This window comes from Rhopilema esculentum, chromosome 16 (assembly GCF_057945365.1).
Source record: "Rhopilema esculentum isolate cy_ngs chromosome 16, ASM5794536v1, whole genome shotgun sequence".
In the NCBI taxonomy this organism is placed as follows: Eukaryota; Metazoa; Cnidaria; class Scyphozoa; order Rhizostomeae; family Rhizostomatidae; genus Rhopilema; species Rhopilema esculentum.
The window spans coordinates 9,871,166-9,889,877 of NC_142830.1; the positions used below are offsets into that span (position 1 = coordinate 9,871,166).

The 18,712-nt window shown below is 37.0% G+C and overlaps 2 protein-coding genes across 4 annotated transcripts in view; both read right to left on the minus strand.

Moving 5' to 3' along the window:
* The window catches only part of LOC135681926 (dynein heavy chain domain-containing protein 1), a 44,225-nt gene extending 37,657 nt beyond the window's left edge, over positions 1 to 6,568 (minus strand). The window contains exons 1-4 of the mRNA XM_065196579.2: positions 6,433 to 6,568; positions 2,035 to 4,056; positions 1,391 to 1,565; positions 560 to 778 (exon numbers count right to left, since the gene is read on the minus strand). Of these exons, the coding sequence (XP_065052651.2) occupies positions 560 to 778; positions 1,391 to 1,565; positions 2,035 to 4,001 (2,361 nt within the window). The 5' untranslated portion in view covers positions 4,002 to 4,056; positions 6,433 to 6,568. The remainder of the gene's footprint in view (positions 1 to 559; positions 779 to 1,390; positions 1,566 to 2,034; positions 4,057 to 6,432) is intronic.
* A 742-nt stretch (positions 6,569 to 7,310) lies between these two features.
* LOC135682153 (uncharacterized) lies at positions 7,311 to 18,005 on the minus strand. Of its 3 annotated transcripts, none has more exons than XM_065196911.2 (10): positions 17,111 to 17,224; positions 16,779 to 16,824; positions 16,611 to 16,666; positions 16,106 to 16,165; positions 15,862 to 15,897; positions 15,311 to 15,486; positions 9,467 to 9,635; positions 8,900 to 9,045; positions 8,121 to 8,292; positions 7,311 to 7,892 (listed from the first exon to the last, which is right to left on the minus strand). In XM_065196911.2, the coding sequence occupies exons 1-10, from the start codon at positions 17,120 to 17,122 to the stop codon at positions 7,824 to 7,826; spliced, it is 942 nt and encodes a 313-aa protein (XP_065052983.2). In that variant the 5' UTR covers positions 17,123 to 17,224; the 3' UTR covers positions 7,311 to 7,823. The 3 variants fall into 3 exon arrangements, with proteins under 3 accessions (XP_065052983.2, XP_065052984.2, XP_065052985.2); XM_065196912.2 differs by lacking the exon at positions 17,111 to 17,224 and adding an exon at positions 17,871 to 17,978 and having other exon boundaries at positions 7,312 to 7,892; XM_065196913.2 differs by lacking the exon at positions 17,111 to 17,224 and adding an exon at positions 17,890 to 18,005 and having other exon boundaries at positions 7,313 to 7,892.
* Between the last annotated feature and the right edge of the window lie 707 nt (positions 18,006 to 18,712).

Below are 18,712 nucleotides of genomic sequence, written 5' to 3' on the forward strand. Positions count from 1 at the left end.
ACCCTGACATGATTATTTAAATAGATAGAATAAATGGTTTTTTGAGTCCATTACGTTTTGACCGCTCAAAACTGCCATGCATTATGTACTAATTCAAATGGTGGAAAGCTTCAAATAAGTTGTTTATTGTTTATCAATACACATAATATTGAAAAAATGTTATACTCCACATCTGATATGAAAATTATTGAATCATATGACTTGTTGCAAATTCATTTTTACAGCAGCTGCTATCTATGATGGCCCTTACCACTTTAAGCCTAAATTCAACACCTTACACTAAATTTATTATCTAAATGTTTAGTTCTACAAAAGTCACAAGCTCTGAATAAGTCCATGCCTGGTCCAGACACCAAGCAGACTTTGATTGTGCATTTCGAAAAAATAAATCAAACTCTGATACGAAAAGGCTATATAAGTTTGCATGCAACATTCTAATATTTTAGACTCATTCTTTTAAATGTAAAGCACACAAAAATCAATTGGTTGAGCATTGTGACTAGTTATAACAAAATTTCTGTCCTTCGCTTATGCAATTCAAGGGATAACTATCACAAACCTTTGATGTCTCATGCAATTCTGCAATCAGCTCCTCGGATGAAAGCAAGCAATTATTCGATATCATGTCCATCATCGAAATAAATATTTTATGTAATCCCGGAACAATGATGTCTTGAATATTTGAACCATCGACAAAAAGGAGTCCGTTTGAAGTTGCCATTGACTTTTCGACTGCCTCGACCTGATCCATCCAGGTTCTGATCTGCTGCACTTGTTTCTAGAAGATAATTCGGCATCGCATTTTTAAGATACAATCATTACTTGATTTTTATAGAAACCAAGATAGATAGCATGTTGCAAAAATCGCATACATTTGCATCATTTCTTGCAACCTAAAATAATGAATTGTTTGAAATTCCAACGGAAAATGCATTTTATATTTCAATCTATAGTGGCTTTGGGTTTCGTGATCTTTACAACTATAAGTGTTGGTTGACCATATTAACTAACTCATATCACTGCGTAGTACATGTGGTCAAGTTACCTAGCCTCTCACGTGCCCAATAAACTCAAACCAGATGATGCTAAAAATAAACCTGTTGAATCCTGGGCCCGCCTGAGTGAAGAGTACAAAGATAAATTAAGCATATTTGGCAGTAAGATAATACACCTTTGGCTAAGCCTTCCGTTGAAAAGAAAAGAAATGTTATATTTAACATAAAATTTTAAAATTGCTGAAACGAATGCTCGTTTGTTTGTACAACATTGAATATCATTACAGTCAGTTCAGTAACATTGAACTTTGAGTAAGATACAAGGAAATCTTTACTTCTATTTTTCCAGCCCCAAAAAGAACTAACACCAAGACAAGATCTGACTAAATATTCACCTCTATTTTAGATGCTGTTTGGCCTTTCCAGGATTCCAGCGTTTCCTGGTTCCATGTTTTAACAAATGAATGAATGGCAGCAATCCACTTGTGGTCCTCAGCAAATTCATTTACTTCAGCAAACGCGTCTCGCATCAAGGATTGCATCAAAAATAAACAATTCTGCACCACCTTGCTATTATAAATAAAATATTCAATGCATGTCAAGAATTGTCTCTAGTAAAACGGTATATAACAAGAATTCACAAAACTTTGCATAATTTGACACAACGGTATCACAAAACTATGCATAATTTGAAAACATGCTGGAATCATACCTTTGAAGTACCCAAAAGGCCCATGCATAAAATTTAGTAGCTTTAAGGCACACTGTCGCCCTCTATATTGATCTATCAAAACTATGGTATTCGTCTACCAAAACAAACAATGCGTCACACTTGCTATGTTTCGCTACACATCAAGTTAAACCTATCAAGACCAGTAAGACTTGACAAAACAGTGGGAATTGATCAAAAATGCGTACTAATTCTTTATTAGTATTTACGTACTAGTCTATTTCTTTCTTCCAGTAATTTAAAGCTAATATCTGCACCTTCCCAGAGGAATAGATCACCTATGACATACTAAAAGAACAAAATACTTACTCGCCAGCTAATCTTACTTCAAGCAAAAATCCAGCAGAATTGTAACCAATTTGTTTCATTGGCTCATTTGCATTGTAATCATGGACTGTTTTTGTCGTACTATTCAAGTTGCCCTGTTTAAAAGCTTCGTGGGCTTCCTTTGGCCCATGATTAAGCAGTACTCGCAGCTGATCAACTGTTAGCTTACTGCTAAGGTCTTCATTGTTTATCACCGATTTGCTTCCAGTATGATTCGTTTGGTCCAAAGTAAAAGGAAGGCAACTTTCCGACAGGACTACTGGTATGTTATCAAAGCTCAATTTGAGTGATCTAATAAATTCTTCTGGGCTTGGAGACAAAACGAGGGAGCTTGATTCGGGATCAAACACAAACGATGCACTGAATAGTCCCTTCCTTTCAATACTATTGGCACCCATAACACCGTGAACAAAGTTTGCGATATTTTCAGATATAAATACAAGCATAAACTGATGGAGTAGCTCTTCAACTAGCCTAACAAAACAAGGGAGTTTCTGACCAATGTATTTGGCAACCTTCAAGTTCTTTAGCTGCTTGTTCCGTCTTTGTCTAGCTAAAGTCATCGATTCTTTGATATTGTTTGACTTTTGCTCAATCTGAAACTCGGAGTACTGTAAAAACTCAAGGCAGTCCTTTTCAACTTTTGACAGGATCTTTTGGCAATGGCTATTTAATTTCCCCGCATACTTTTTGGCATTTTGCAAAATCAAAAACACGGCTTGATTGAACTTGTCAAGTGAATAGCAGCTTGCAGTGTCACTGGGAAGTAAGCTTACATCTTGCATTTCTGAGAGCAATGACTTGATTTTGAGAATTGCAGACATCATACTTGGAACTTCAAGTAAATGCATATCTTTTACCTGCTTGCGAATCTTTAGAAATTTCAAATAATTCACATTATTTCTCCAAAGCATTAGAGCTTTGCATATTTGAAAATTTTTGAAAAAGTCAATTTTCTGTATTGTCCTGAATACAATTGCTTCTCTGAACCATTGGCCTAAAGACACCAGTTCTGATTCGCCCCCTGGTTTGACATGCAATACCCCAAATACAGATATAACAAAATGTTCTGGATTGAGTTTGTTTTTCGATACAACGACTAAATCATACGGATTGTACTGCTTCGACTCTTTTAAATTCAAGTACCATATTTTTGTTAGCTCCAATGACTGACTTTTTACAAGTGACTCAACTACTTCTAGGCCGGTTTTTGGCACCTTCGCTGCAGCCCATTCAAGAGTGTCATGCGATGATGTTAGTCTTGAGTTCTCAGACTGAACACTGGAGGATCTTTGATGGCTCTGTATGTCAGCTGGTATGTCTGTGTTTGCTGCAATCAGTGTTAACCCTAAACCTTCATTCCAGACAGCTTCCTGCCGGGAAATCTCAGATATGACTCTTGGCAAGTACCTTGGAATGTCAATAAGACTGAGCTGTTTCGGTTGAAGTTTCTTCTCGATATCTTTCCAACTAAGATTAAAGAGGTTATCAGGATTATTATTTACAATCTCCTTTGCTCGTGGCCGGCATTGCTGCTCTCTGCAATCAGCCACTTCGTTGTCTTTCCCTTCAGATGGGTACGATAGCTGAGTTTTTTCATATTGGAAGTCGACAAACACACTTTTTAATATTTCAGGCAATTTCAGTTCAACAGCGATTTTGCTATTTTCATCGATGAACTGAAACAGACGTTGAACGTAATGTTGTACTTCATGGAACTGAAGTAACGCTGTTCCAATAGGCTGCATTATCTGTAATAATTCCCGCAATCGTATCCAGTCACCCTGGAATCCTCTTTGCAAGACAGTCGCAGCACACCCTGAAAATGTATTTGCAAGAAATGCAAGCTCTTCCATCTGGATTCGCTCACTCTCTTCTTCGACGTCCTCCTGCTTTATTCCCGTCTCCTCGCGCTCCAATGGCTCACCCTCCGCCACAGAAACTGGCATTCTCAAGAGCGGATCTTTTAGCGCAAATCTAAAACTTTTCTGTTGAACACTTGACCTAAGACGATACAAAACTGATAGTGTGGAAAGCTGAAGGATCAAAAGAAGGAGCGAACTGGTTTTTAATCGAATAAAAAGTGATAAATGATTAATTAGCGCCTCAGCAAGAGGGTGTAATCTTAGATGGAAAAAGACATTGTGGTTTCTTAATTTTCTACTTCTTTAGCGAGTATGAAAATGGCCTCACCTTATCAAATTTGTAGGTTGAAATTAATTTACAATATATTGATGAGATTTATCTACCTGCCACGTGATTTCCGACCAAAGATGAAAAATAGAAAGATAAGATAGAAAATTTCTGTTTACAAGTATAAACCAGTTAACTAAAGCAAATCAAAACCATTAATATCCCTCCAACTCTACTTTTCGATAAGATACCAAAATCATGATATTTTTTCCTCTTCTAACTGGTCATTTTATGTTCAGATATTTTTATGTTCAAGTTTGTCATTTTTTGTATGAAAGTTTCTGTTTTACGTTTCTTTCATATAGTGTTTGATGTCATTTAGGCAGAGTTGTACATCAATATAAAGTATGTATTTTGACAAGTTGTTTGATGTTTCCAGTTTGAGCATGCATTCTTTAGAGCCTATAGAGAAAAGGCTTTAGATAAAGGTGATAATACTTGGCAACTTTATGCAAATTGAAATGGATGATCAGCGACATGACCCCTACTTAGCCTGAAGATTCTTCTAATATACAAGCCAAACTTTTGACTTGTACAATACAAATGTATGATAGAACTGCATATTATTGCTGAATTCTGATACACACCTTATCAGGTGACATTATTGGGCTTATTGTCTACTTTTCATTTCTGGATGTCAAGAAAGCTTCAATTGCAATGCAAAAAAATAAGAAGAAGCTGCCCCCCCCCCCAAAAGCACAATATTAATTGTGTGGATGAGGAATCCAACTTTGAGACAAGAGACGAATGAAAAATTTTGCTCTATAAATCAAAAGATGCGTGGTTGCAAATAATGTCCATGCCAGGCAATCTTGATTAAACCGTATTGGAGGGCTATCAAACTCAATCAAAGAAAAGCACTCAAACAACAATCATCTTATAATGCTTTGTGATAGGAAGTCTAAAATGAATGGTTTTATTAGAGTGAGAAATTTTAACCTATCAGCTATCTGAATTAAATCCGGTCAATTCAAATCTTTCCTCGCATATTCAAATTTTACAACTGGATAGAGCATTGCATATTACCTTTTCCTGTAAACATTACAATAGTCTTCTGAAATTTGATTTTGACTCTTATCCTTAGCTATTTCACTTCATTCATTTTTTTATTGCAACTTAACACACAGAGGCTTCTAAACAAGTACCAATAAGACAACAAAGATGATATTTTTGCAAACTTTTAAGTGGTCGTGTCCAGTAACTTTGTCTGTATGAGAGAGTGAATAGATACGAAAACCTTGATTTATACCTCCCATATTGAGCCAAACAAAGAAAAACACTTTTGTTCAGACATAATCAAAGATAATTAAGTTGCATTAAAATATGTTGGATTTGCATAAATCACTCATGTGGTGCATTTTTATGCTTTTACCACAATCACAATTTTTATGGGTTTACAACAAATTTCACTTTTACATGATTTTGTGAAAATCTCAAGGATCATTGTTGTATCCAGTTTTGTTGACTCTGCTTAGGCTTGTTTCCTTCTCATTTGCCAATTTGCTAATTTTAGAAAATTATTATTATCATAAGTATGTTAATTCAATAAAATGATAATAAAAATAACTCAAATCTAATTCTCATACAGGATAATCTATCAATGCAAAAATGCACTGTTATCACTAAAGTCCTGTTCCTAAAGTTAAATGAAAATTAATTATATAATAAAAAAGATCATTAAAATATAGTTTTTGCCCACTTTCAATGTCCTAATAATGATTTCCTGAAAACGTTTAAAACAGTTATCTACACATGAAACAAGACAGAAGATGGCAAGGGCAGTCCATGGAAGCTGAGACACGTAGCTAATTAGGATCAAAATAACAGCTCCTGAAATTGTTCTCCAACCCTGTCGGCTGTTGTCCGTGGTGAAAAATACAGGGTATAAAGCTTACATGCTTGAAAAATATATTGAGCTTAAAAGGATTACTATGTTAAGTAGCCGAGTTCTTAAATGAGCGGAAATAAAATAAATTATAGTTAAAGCTAGATAAGGTATCGACAGACAGCAACAATTCTAACAAGCAAGCAAGCCATGGGTTACTCTTTCATTTTCTTGAAGTAAAATGACATTTTATGGCTTGTTCATGCACCAAAGGCATTTAAATACTTCTTGAACTATCGATAAATCCGTCAATAAATAGTGCCTTTGTAATATGTGGCTACCTGAAGAAAGTTTAGAGTTACCTGTGAAAAGAGCAGCCAGGCTATCCGCCATTTTGTTGATCTTTTCAACGAAGTTATTGTTAACAACCAGACTCGTTTTCGTATTGGCCTTGGCAACCTGGCTCAAGAAGCCTTTCGGTGTCGGGTGTCTAAGGAACTCTCGAGTCAATGTTTTTATAGGCATAGAAGGTAAAAACTAAAAAACCAATGTGTGAATAAAAGTATAAAATCTAAAATAGAAAAATGAAAAAAAAGGAGATAAGGAGTAGTCACTACCACCTGGTTACAGCCTCAAACTCAGATGGGGGTGATAAAAAACTCATCAGCCAGAAACCCACGAGGGACATTTCGGGGCTTTAATTCGGTATGTCCATTTCTCGTTTAACCCCTTCACCCCTTCCCTTCCCGTTTGTTGATTTTTCAAAAAATCGGGGGGGGGGGGGGTAACTAAGCCTGATTTTGGACGGGGACGTACAATTTCGGTTAACAAATTTGGATCCATAATTGCGCACATGTCTAAAAAAATTTGACCCCTTATTCTGCAAGTCAAAGGACATTTTTCAAGACACAACAAAATCATCAAACAAATTTTGTATGTCCATTCCCTCAAAATCTTGTTACACATATTTTCATTTCTAACTGGACATTCATTCTGCCAAAATTCTAAATTTCCCTCCCAATAATTTTGCAATATTTTCCCAAAATGGTACCCAAAAAGATGCATGTTACTTCAAATGATATCCACATTTTGGCACATATTTTAAAAAAATGATACCGATAGTTCCGCATTTTTCAGAAAAGGGTACCCCTAAATTATGGCACGTTCCCGTACCTTCAAACATATAAGCCACCCCTGAGACCTGAGAGGGCTGTAGAAACTCGTCAATAAATATTTATCCTGGACGTCAACCTTGAGAAATCTAAGTGCAAGTTTCGGTACCTAGCCAATTCTTTCGATGAATTCAGCACCAATTTAGAGAAGAAATAATTCTAAAAACAAATGAGCTACATATTGACTCCCAGTATATGATGTTGCTTTAAAGAAAAGAGCTTTCATCGTTCAATCCTTATAAAATTATGTCACATCTGATTGCAGTCATATCAGATATCTTCCAGTGTTTGTTCTCCAGATATGCTATTGTAATTAGAAGGATATAAAATAAAGAGTTTTTTTATACCTTGACTTGTATTGGAAGGCCAGTGCTGACTGGTAGTAACACGTTCAATTTTCTAAAGTAATAAATTTTTTCTTTGCTAATTCTAGCTATACACAAACAAAACATGCTGCAAGCAATGCATCATTTAATAAAAAACACAAAACTAAGTAACCCAAGCAAAGGCAAGTTTACTAAATCAAAAAACGCATATAATTCAGTTTCTGCAAATCTTCTCGACTTATTTGCATTTGGATGTCAGCCATTGCTCGGGCAATGTAGAAGCTCAAGCCATTCGGTTAGATTCTTTACTTGTCCATCCCTCACCTGAAATACAAAGAAAAAAGTTGAACATGAAAATGTTGATTATTTCACTCACATTGAATCTTTCGAGGTGAATAAAGTGTACAAATATCTGTATCATGTTATGGCCTATTAGTGTAGCACACACGCAACAGAAAGATTCTGCCAACATACGGAATAAAATGAAATGCAATTATTCCGTCATTGATCTAATAGCAAGCAATAAGAAACTAGAAACAAGAAAATACTTACTCGTTTGCTTATATCATCAATTTTCCCTTTTAACAGCTCATCTGTATAAGTACATTCTATGCTTTGGTTGCCTGGGTAATCCCCATTCAGTTGCAATTTACACATTGCTTGTCCTTCATTTGGCAGGATCACTGTAAGAAGTTTCTGCTCTGGTTGCCAGTCGATCGCGTACCTGCAAACACACAAAAATTCTATGATATCCCAGACTCCATTGAGAATAATAGTTCTCTTTGAAGCTGAACTGTGGAATGGGTAAAAAATATCCATACCAATACATCCATGAACCTTACAATGCAATTTTTGTTACAATGCGTTTCTTGGCGAAACATGAAATTTGTTACTTATTGCATATTATAATGGGAACAGCTTCATGCATGTTCTGTATTTGTCCCTTTTGTGTATAGAACAGAACGATTTCAATTTGCAACTCCAATTTTCACGTTTGCGATCATCAGGCAATGCGATCATCAGGCAATTGTTCTGTCTTTTTCCATGCTGCTTAAGGAGCACAATATACAACTGTGGTTTGATAGGGCATGTCAAGCTCACGCCATTTCTAGCAAACTGTAGATTTTGAGCATACATCATGCAATCATTTACACTTACACGGTGTGGAAGTGATAGCCTATGGTGCTTGCACGGGACAATGCTAGGGCCATCGAGCTCATTTTGGGGCAAGGGTGGTTGACCAACAAGTATAAAAAATGGGCTGATGATATGCGTTGGACTGCAACCGGATATAACAATAATATTACACGCACTGCAAAGTATATACTCACCTGTTTTGGAGGAATTCTATCTCTTCTTCCAAACCATCAATATTTTTATACATTCTTTGCATGCAATGCAATAATTCACTTGCAGAAATTTCTTGTCGTAAAGCAGAGTCAATTAGTTCGCTCCATGTATGCTTCTCAGGATACACCTGAAGATGAAATGATCAAGTGTGGGCTAGTTAGATTGACAAACAAAGCAATTAAGTAAATTCTTGATGATGTCATCTAGAAAACGGATAAAACAATATCAGAGACTTTTCATAACTTGGCAACATGGAATAGACATAGCTTTGCAACTTTAAGTAATAACACAAACATCAAAATACGATTATAAAGATATCCGGGTCAGTCAACCAAAAACAATTAAAAATGGATAACACCCTCCATCAGAAACCAAAATAAGAACATCTAAAGTGCAGCTCTGCTGTCCTATCGAATAGAGAAATATTTGTTCAGGTCTTGCTTTTGCCGCCCTGCATAAATCGTTTATAAATTTCCACTTTTCATCAAATTTGCAATGGAACCCATACTTAATTCTTTTATTGCAAGATGATTCTTTCATTGGCCTACCTTAACATCAACAAGTGTTTTTAAGACAGAATTTTTAAATGTCAGGACGACTTCAATCTCCTGGCTCTCTTCGTGTTCTGTATTTCTCTTTCTTGCAATCGAAAAGGACGCAACAGGGCCCTCAATGTAATTTAGAGTGATTCCAGATAGGTGTTGCAGTATTTCTAATCTGCAAACAGAAAAGGAGATAAGAAATTGCATGGTGTTTCTTTTGATATAGAAAGTCGTCAAATGAAGAACTAAGAAAGGTTACTCAGAGTAGGGTGCATCATAAAACTATCCTTAGAAACATCTCGATACACTTCTTAAATTTGAAACATTTAAAACTATCTAGAAAAGAATCTTGTATAGATGGTATTGTGATATTGTGTCCTCTATCAAACTAAAGTATCTGTAACAAAAACCCATATGTTAAAACATTGATGTCACAACAACAGTTTAGCCATGTGTTATGACCGGGCAGAACGGACAACAGAAACAGACGTGTCTCTAGTGCATATTCCGATTCTCTAATCTTCGAACAATCACGGTTTTCCAATTTATTGATAAACGTGACATGTCATCACATGACGAGCACAAGCAATACGTCATTAACTAGCATTGCCTAATGACACCATTAGAAAACTCATGATTCTACAGATGTGCCTTCGAACATGACATCACATGCACACATGCACACGTTACAAACCTTCCCCTCTCTCGATGAAGAGCAAGCCTAATGAGAAACATAATCACCATACCTTAAAGGGGGATTAACAACCTGACGTAATCTTGGGGGGCGTACATAAACTTGATTTCTTATTTCCCCAGGGTTTTCGTCCATGTCATCATCAGTATCCTGCTCTACAATTTCACAATCTGGTGTTTCAGAAACTGGACAAATGTCCTTACCCTCATCATTAAAAGACAAAGGACAAGGTTTCAACTGATTATGATGAACAACCATGGCTTTTCCGTGCTGCGACTCCACCTTATAATTAACACCCATTTTAACAAGAACCTTATATGGGCCTACCCACTTCCTCCCAAATTTCCACTTTTTTGGTCGCCGCAACCACACATATGACCCTAATTCAAAGGGCTTCCACTCTTTACTTTTCCGATCAGCATACAGAGCCTGCCTTTTCTTAGCTGCATATAAATTTTTCTGTGCTATCTCAGTAGAATTCCTTATGGCTTGTCTAACCTCACGAGCATACTCTGAATGACTCCGGGGATTTTGCAAAGGCACTCCTAAATCCACCTCTATGGGCATCCTTGGCTCTCGTCCGAAAACTAATTCATAGGGGGAATACCCGGTTGTTTCATGCCGGCTGGTATTATACGCATAAACAGCCTGATCAACATACAAGTCCCAATTTTCAGGATGTTCACTCACGAAAGAAGACAAAATTTCCTGCAATGTCCTATTTTGCCTTTCCACTTGCCCATCCCCTTGTGGATGATATGCAGTCGTACGGGATTTCTTTATTCCCATAATTTGACAAATTTCGTGCATTAAGTTGCTCTCGAAATTTTGTCCCTGATCAGAATGCAATATATCGGGGGGACCGAAACGAGAAAACAACTTTGAGACTAAAAGCCTAGCTACCGTTTGTGCTTTTTGATCTTTAGTTGCAAATGCTTCGCACCATTTAGTAAAATGATCTCCGACAACCAACAAATGTTTATTACCCCTTGATGTCTCTGGAAGTGGGCCCATATAATCAATAGCCCAAAATACGAAGGGTTCACCTACCAAAATGGGCGTAAGTGGAGCTTTCCCTTGGTTAGGTAACAGTTTACTTTGCATACATTCTGAACAAGATGTGATATAGTTTTTCACGCACTCTTGCATTTTTGGCCAAAAGAAGCGTTGCTTAACACGATATAAAGTACGTGTAATTCCCATATGACCCCCAGACGGCCCGGAATGAAGGCTATGTAAAATTTGGCCTACGACAGATTGTGGAACGACAAACACACGTCGGGGCACTTTTTGACCTGTCGAAATAGCTCTAACAAGCAAGCCGTCTGAGAGAAATAACTCATCCCAACAATACCACAAAGTGCGCAAAATTTCGTTTTTCTTCCATACAAAAAGAGGGGGTTTAGGTAGCCGTTGTTCCTTAAGAGCTACAACTATAGCAATGTCCGGGTCATTTAACTGAGCTTGGTGCAAAGTCAACTCAGGTGTCAACTTGACAAAACAAGTAGTATACTTGTCAGACATTTCTTCCACGCTATGCTTATCTTCTGTATCAACTAGCCGAGACAGCGCATCAGCATTAGCATTTTCCCTCCCAGGCCTATGGGATATTTCAAATTCAAACTCCTGTAAACCCATTATCCAGCGTGCTATCCTACCTTTAGGCTCAATTTTATGTAGCCAGGTTAGAGCATTATTATCGGTAACAAGTTTAAATTTCTGGCCAAGTAAATACACCCGAAAGTGTTGAGTAGCAAAAACAACAGCTAAGGCTTCCTTCTCCAAAACCGAATAATTTCTTTCCCTCTCAGTCAAAGCACGACTAGCGTAAGAAATAACACGCTCATCTCCAGAACTATCTTTCTGGGTTAATACAGCTCCCAACCCGACATTTGAAGCATCTGTCTGTAAAATAAATGGTGCATCTAACTGAGGGTAAACAAGTATTGGGGCATTACACAACTGCCGTTTTAATAAGTCAAAAGATCGCTGATGAACCGTTAACCACTGAAATTTGCAACCCTTTTTGGTTAAACTCGTCAATGGGGCCGCAATAGTTGCAAAATTGGGAATAAATTTTCTGTAATACCCAGCCAATCCAAGAAAGGATCTCACTTGTTCCACATTATTTGGGGGGCACATTTTTTGAACTGCTTCAATTTTGCCCGGTTCAGTATGAATTCCCTCCGCAGAAACAGTATGACCTAGATAAACAACCTTATCTGCACCAAAAAGACATTTAGAAGCTTTAACTCTTAAGTTTGCCTTTTGTAGTCTCTCTAAAACCAATTCTAAACGCTCGCAGTGTTGATTTATATCTATTGACGGAATAATTATATCGTCAAAATAACACAGACAACTTTCGTAATTTAACCCTGACATTATAATTTTCATGGCTCGGTCAAACGTTGACGGAGCTCCACACAATCCAAAAGGGAGGCGAACGAATTCCCACAATCCTTGAGGAGTAACGAAAGCTGTCTTATGCCTATCCTTCGGGTTGACATCAAGCTGCCAATACCCTGAGCGTAGATCTAAAGTACTAAAGTACTTATAACCCTGAAGAGAGTCTAAAAGGTCATCGACTCGTGGTAGAGGGCGTGCATCTCGCTGAGTGACTGCATTAAGGCGTCTATAGTCAATACAAAATCGATAACTACCGTCTTTCTTCTTAACCATAACAATTGGGGATGCCCATGCACTAGTACTTGGCTTAATAACCCCTTGTTTTAACATATTCGCGATTTGCTGTTGAGCATCTTCCCTGTATGCAAATGGAAGACGTCGGGGGTGCTGGCGAATAGGGGCTGCATTCCCCGTGTCAATAGAATGAGTAACAACAGAAGAATGGCCTAAAGTATCCTCAAATACCTCTGAATACCGGTATAGCACATCCAGAATGGAAGCCTTTTGCTCAGGCAATAGAGAGGAACTTATTGCCGCGGCGAGCTCTTCGTGAGACTTATCACCATTACTAAATGTCGCAGCACTACAACTCGAGGTGCCCAGTTCAACTCCTTGACTAACAAGGGGGCAAAATTCAGCAATCTTTTGCCCTGCTTGAAGCTCAACTTCTTTAGTATGATTATTTAAAAGTCGAACAGGTACAACACGATTGTTAGCAGAGCAAACTACATGAGCAACATGGACTGTGGGAAGGGAGGATGGGTCACAATTCGATGTTATCATACCTACCAAATTTTTGGAACTTCTTGAAATACTGCACTTGATGACAAGTTCTGACATTGGAGGCACAACTATAGCACTAGTTAATTTAACAGGTACTGGGCCTAAAGTAGATGACTGAGATAAAGTTTCGGAAGACCCTTTACTGTTTTCATAAACAGGGGTTAAGGGTAAATTTCCATGTGGACCAGATAAATAATAAATTCTTCCATCATTAACTAGTTGCAATCGATTTGCTTGAATAAAATCCCAACCCAAAATACATTGCAACGGTGATAATATATTATCGCAAACAACAAATCGATGAAAGTAAGAAACACTACTGTCATGTAAAGTAACACTACCCTCAAAAACTCCTGTTATATGCAGGGCTTGACCTGTCACGGAAATGCACCGATCGGAGGCAGTACTGCTGAAAGTTCCTACATCTCCCCCCTCAAGCTTGTTTAACTTTTGTTCTACAATAGCAGCATAAACAGATTTACTCAAAAAGGACTTTGCAGATCCAGTATCAATTAAAGCTTCGACCTGCAACCCATTTAACAAACACTTAACAAAGGGCTGGGTAAGAGACTGGATAGACTGTTGATTACTACAAACAGTACTGTCTCCAATTATATATAATCCGGGGTGACCATCCCAGCCTTCTATTGGGCCACCCCTTTGGAGTTTAAAGTCGACACAAATCGGTTCGGAATATTTTTTACATTAGCAACACGATTACCTTCCTTAGTATTCGGATTGTCAACAACCCAGTTATTCGCACATTGCGAAGCAATATGTCCCGAGCCATTGCACATCTGGCATTTGAATGAACCATCAATGGGTCCTTGTTCCCTGCTTGTGCGTTTTAGGGGGCAATTTCTTGCTATGTGACCCTCTTTAGAACAAAAGTAACATGTCACACGGCGTACTGGCTGTTGACGTCCAGCAAATTGGGAGGTCGGTTCTTTTTTTTGAACAGTGGCTACGTACAAACTATTGTTCATTTTCAGCTCCTCTACTGCAGCTGTTAGCTTGTCCAGCCGTCCCTCAATAGATGTCGGTGAAGGGACGACATCTGTGGCTGCAAACAAACCAGGGTGAGGTCCATGATTGTCACTTATCGCCAGAAACTGTTTGGAAAAGGAGAGCATATCATCCAACTTCGGGGTCGGGTTATGTTCAAGAAGTTTATAACGAATGGTATTGGGAAGTCCCTTCATAAATTGTCGGGATAACAAGGCAGAAGTGGCAGCTTTTTCCAAAGTCGGATCCGCCTTTTTCAGCAATTCCTGAAGAGACCACAGAAAAACACTAGGATCCTCACCATTACGCAAAACACGATCTTCAAATTCTCGAAAATAGCCTTCACGTCCGACAGCAGGACACAAGGCAGTCTGGAGACTGGTTGCTAAATGTGCAAACGTATCTTTTTCATCATCAGATAATGTATGAAAATACGTAGCCGCCAACCCTCGCAAAAATGCCGGCAGCTTTTGCAACTTTTGGTCGTCTGTCCAGCCATTAGCGGAGGCACAACAATTAAATTGGCGAAGCCAAGTCGGGAAATCACCAGAATCAAACTTTTCCGGCAAAATGCTACTCGCCATTGCTTTTACCTCTGTCACCAATTTGTTATGACCGGGCAGAACGGACAACAGAAACAGACGTGTCTCTAGTGCATATTCCGATTCTCTAATCTTCGAACAATCACGGTTTTCCAATTTATTGATAAACGTGACATGTCATCACATGACGAGCACAAGCAATACGTCATTAACTAGCATTGCCTAATGACACCATTAGAAAACTCATGATTCTACAGATGTGCCTTCGAACATGACATCACATGCACACATGCACACGTTACACATGTCTATTGGCTTTGCTCAAATATGTAAATTCATTTAAACACTTTGAAATTTTGAAATTACATTCTAAACTAAACATTTGATGATGAAATATATCTACATTAGAAAGAAACAAACTTTTCGGAGACAAAGCTATCTGCTTCACTTTTGGTATTCAATTTTTCCAGTAATTTTGCTTCTTCATCCTCCATTTCATGTATCTTCATTTGCTCTCTTTGGCACTTTTCATGCAATGTTGATATTTCAGCTTCTTCCAAACGTATCTTTTCCTCGATTTCAATCGATTGTTTGTTCTGAAATTAAAAAATCAACATGATATAGCCAGGTCTGTCGAGAGGTTTTGGAGGCCCTGGGGTTAAGTGGGCAGAAAATTTCCTCTATTTCATGCCATCTTCAAATTCTGTTGCTTTTAGTTAATTCCATTTTGAAACAGAATTCATTACTTTATGAGCCCCCTAAACTTGGAGTCCTGGGACAATTTTCCCACTTTCCGCCCCTCTTGATGGCCCTTAATATAGCTTGTGAATGACTTGCAAAGAGTCAATAAACAGAAAAATGTCTTCTTTTGAATAAGAGAAACAGACATAAATGATTCACAAATTGGCATTTGACAAAAAATGTTAAGGTCTAAGCAGAGTCATTATCCAACAATAATGAGAGTCACTTACCAATGTTTTTGATCTTTCCTGGACATCAGATTTCATCTGCAATTTTACAAAAAAATTAAGATTAAAAAGGCAATCTTCCCTAAGAAGATACTGTGAGAAATAGAGAATAAAGATTTAACAAGGTGAGAAGAAGGTATTTGGCATACAATGGATAATGTCTACAACGGCTTACAAACTGGATAACTTAGCAGACACGGGAAATTAGCTATTCTTTCTTGGTCTGTAAAAGAACAGAAGTTTATACCTGTTGACACTTTCGTAAATTCTGTCCAAATTCATTTTGTGCATCTTTCAGCTCTTTTTCCTGGTTTGGAAAGAAGTTTAGTAAAATTTGTGGATGTTATGTTTGGTTAAGTATTAAGTACAACAGGGGTTTAAGGATACATTAATAAAAGATGGTAAAATTACAAGGGCTTGCATTCGATTTTTTGAACCAAAAGCTTTACAATCACAGTGGAATGATATAGACACATAGCTTATGAGGAGTACATTGAATACCAAGTAAGAAAATTGATATTTAATTCAAGTTACAATACATCCTGCTAATTGATCCACAGTCCGCTTTGACACTCAAATACTGAATAAGAATATAAATAAACCAACCATAGTATTAAAGGAAATGCATAATTTTTGATATGATACTTATAAATGATCAGATCTTATTTTAACTTTTAACATGAAAAATCCATAATTGCATCATTTCATAAAATAGAGTTAGAGATTGAAATATTATCAGTAGCAGGGAGAACCTTCTTTTCCAATGTTTCTGTTGCACATTTTATCTTTTCTTGCAATTCTTGATACTCTGAAAAACAATAAATGGAAAACAAAAAGCATCAATTGCTTGAATTTTCACTATCACTATCAACTGCTGGGGATATATAAAGTTGCTCTTTTTTAATATGAAGTAGAAATACCTTTGATATGTTTTTCATCTTGTGGCAACAAAGAACAATCATCCATCTAGAAATGAAATGGTAATAAGCTGTATTTGTGCAAAATGTAATAACAAAGAACAATATGACATGATACTTAATAGGTTACATAAGATTATACATAGAAACCCTTTTGAGGTAGACTGGAATTCTGCAATGCAGACCTAATGCCCCCCCCCCCCCCGACAGATACACTCGAGTTTGGCTTCTCTACAATGATCATGTTATCATTTGTAGTTGCATGCTAAAAATCAGTTAGGCTAGCTTTTCAAATCTCCTCGTTCTTGCTCAGTCATTTAGCTAGCTCACCATACCTCACATTTCATACATGCATTCCAAAACACACACTTATTTATCAAATGCTTTTTCCTTGTGTTTCCATTTCTTTTCCATTTTCACTAAGTGTCCGATCCCCCTAATAAAATTTTAATTCGGTCTAATTTCTTTCCCTTTCCTTTCCTTTCTTCATCATTCATTCAAGAATGGCCTCCAAGGGAAAAATTTTCAATTGGTTTTTTTTGTACTATAGTTCCTAAGAAAGAAGAGTTATTTTGCAGATGCCAACTTGCAATGGTTGGCAAAAATTTTTCAATGTGCTGCCAGTTAACTGGTTATTTTCATTGAGGTTCTGATGCTCTAGCTAGGACTGCTGCATTTATCACAGGAAAAGGGTTTTTCTTGTCGAATCCCACGCAAGATTGAATGGTGCTATTTAGATGTTAGTACCTTCTTCCTGTTAGGTGCTTATAGTGGGCCTAGCTACAGAAGAAAAAAAGGCTAGATAACAGCAAATCTCCACAGGCTAAGTGGTGGTGCAATATAAATCAGATATCTAGTTCTATATCCAGATAACTATATACCATATTAATGGTCTTATCAAGAGCTATCGTTTGGTATATAGTATTAATGTATATGATGTATGGTTACTGAGAGGTGCGAAACTGCAATAGCGCCGAATATTTTTTATAGGTTAGGTAATTAAACTTAGACGAATTTTAAAATCTTTTCATTTCATTCAAAAAAAATCCCATTAGCTACCTATAAAAACATGAAAACATTTTTTAATATACATACAATTACTGTTTTGAGCTACCTTGCAGGTTTTTATTTGATGTGTTTTTCACCAATCTACCATTGAATCTCTTAGGCCCTGGCTGATCGTTCAATTTACCCGCCAAAACAACTAACACAAACCGCCTTCGCAATTCCAGCACTTAGCTATTTATCCAAAAGATATTTTGATCAGTGAACTTATGTTGTCTCAGTTAGTCATACTAAAAAGTTATCTATTTTCATGCTAAAAAATTCGCAGATACTAAAATTGCGTATCAGAAATAGACCAAACATTAAATAAATTTTGCTAAGATGTTTTGCTCAATTGAAATTATCTGTTGGTGCCCAGCGGAACAAAAATTAAATAGGTAGGTATTGCTTTGAAAGAATAATCATTTAAAAAAATAATTTTTCTAAAAACTGAAATTATGTTCTGTTAACAACAAAAGCGGAATGATACAACAACAACAGTATTCCAGAAAAATGTATCGCTGTCCTAACTTTTTCAAGCTTTTTGCAACTTTGCCTTTTTGAAAAAGTTATTTTGCTAATTTGACTTAAATGCTTTATAATCTTCATTCGCCAACTAAATAGTAAACAACATCTGCATTATTGCAACCATTATTTAAAGCCTCATTGATTACCTTTAATTGGTTTGAATACCTTACCAATTTCCATCTACCACTGATCTGAGACGATCAACAATACCCAACAGCTTTGCTGTCACAAATTCACAATAGCAGATAATGTATAACTTCTTGAACATAGACTAGTACAATCGTTTAACCATTTTTGTGACATAGAAATGAGCATTCACAATGTTTGACCCATATATAACCACCAAACCTAACGTACCAACTCAA

Excerpts from the sequence above, each read along its gene's own strand:
- LOC135682153 (XM_065196911.2), bottom strand. Across the intron at positions 9,636-15,310 it reads GATAGCTTTGTCTCCGAAAA|ATTAGAAATACTGCAACACC; the intron begins GTTTGTTTCTTT and ends TTCTGTTTGCAG. Across the intron at positions 9,046-9,466 it reads AAACACTTGTTGATGTTAAG|GTGTATCCTGAGAAGCATAC; the intron begins GTAGGCCAATGA and ends TTTCATCTTCAG.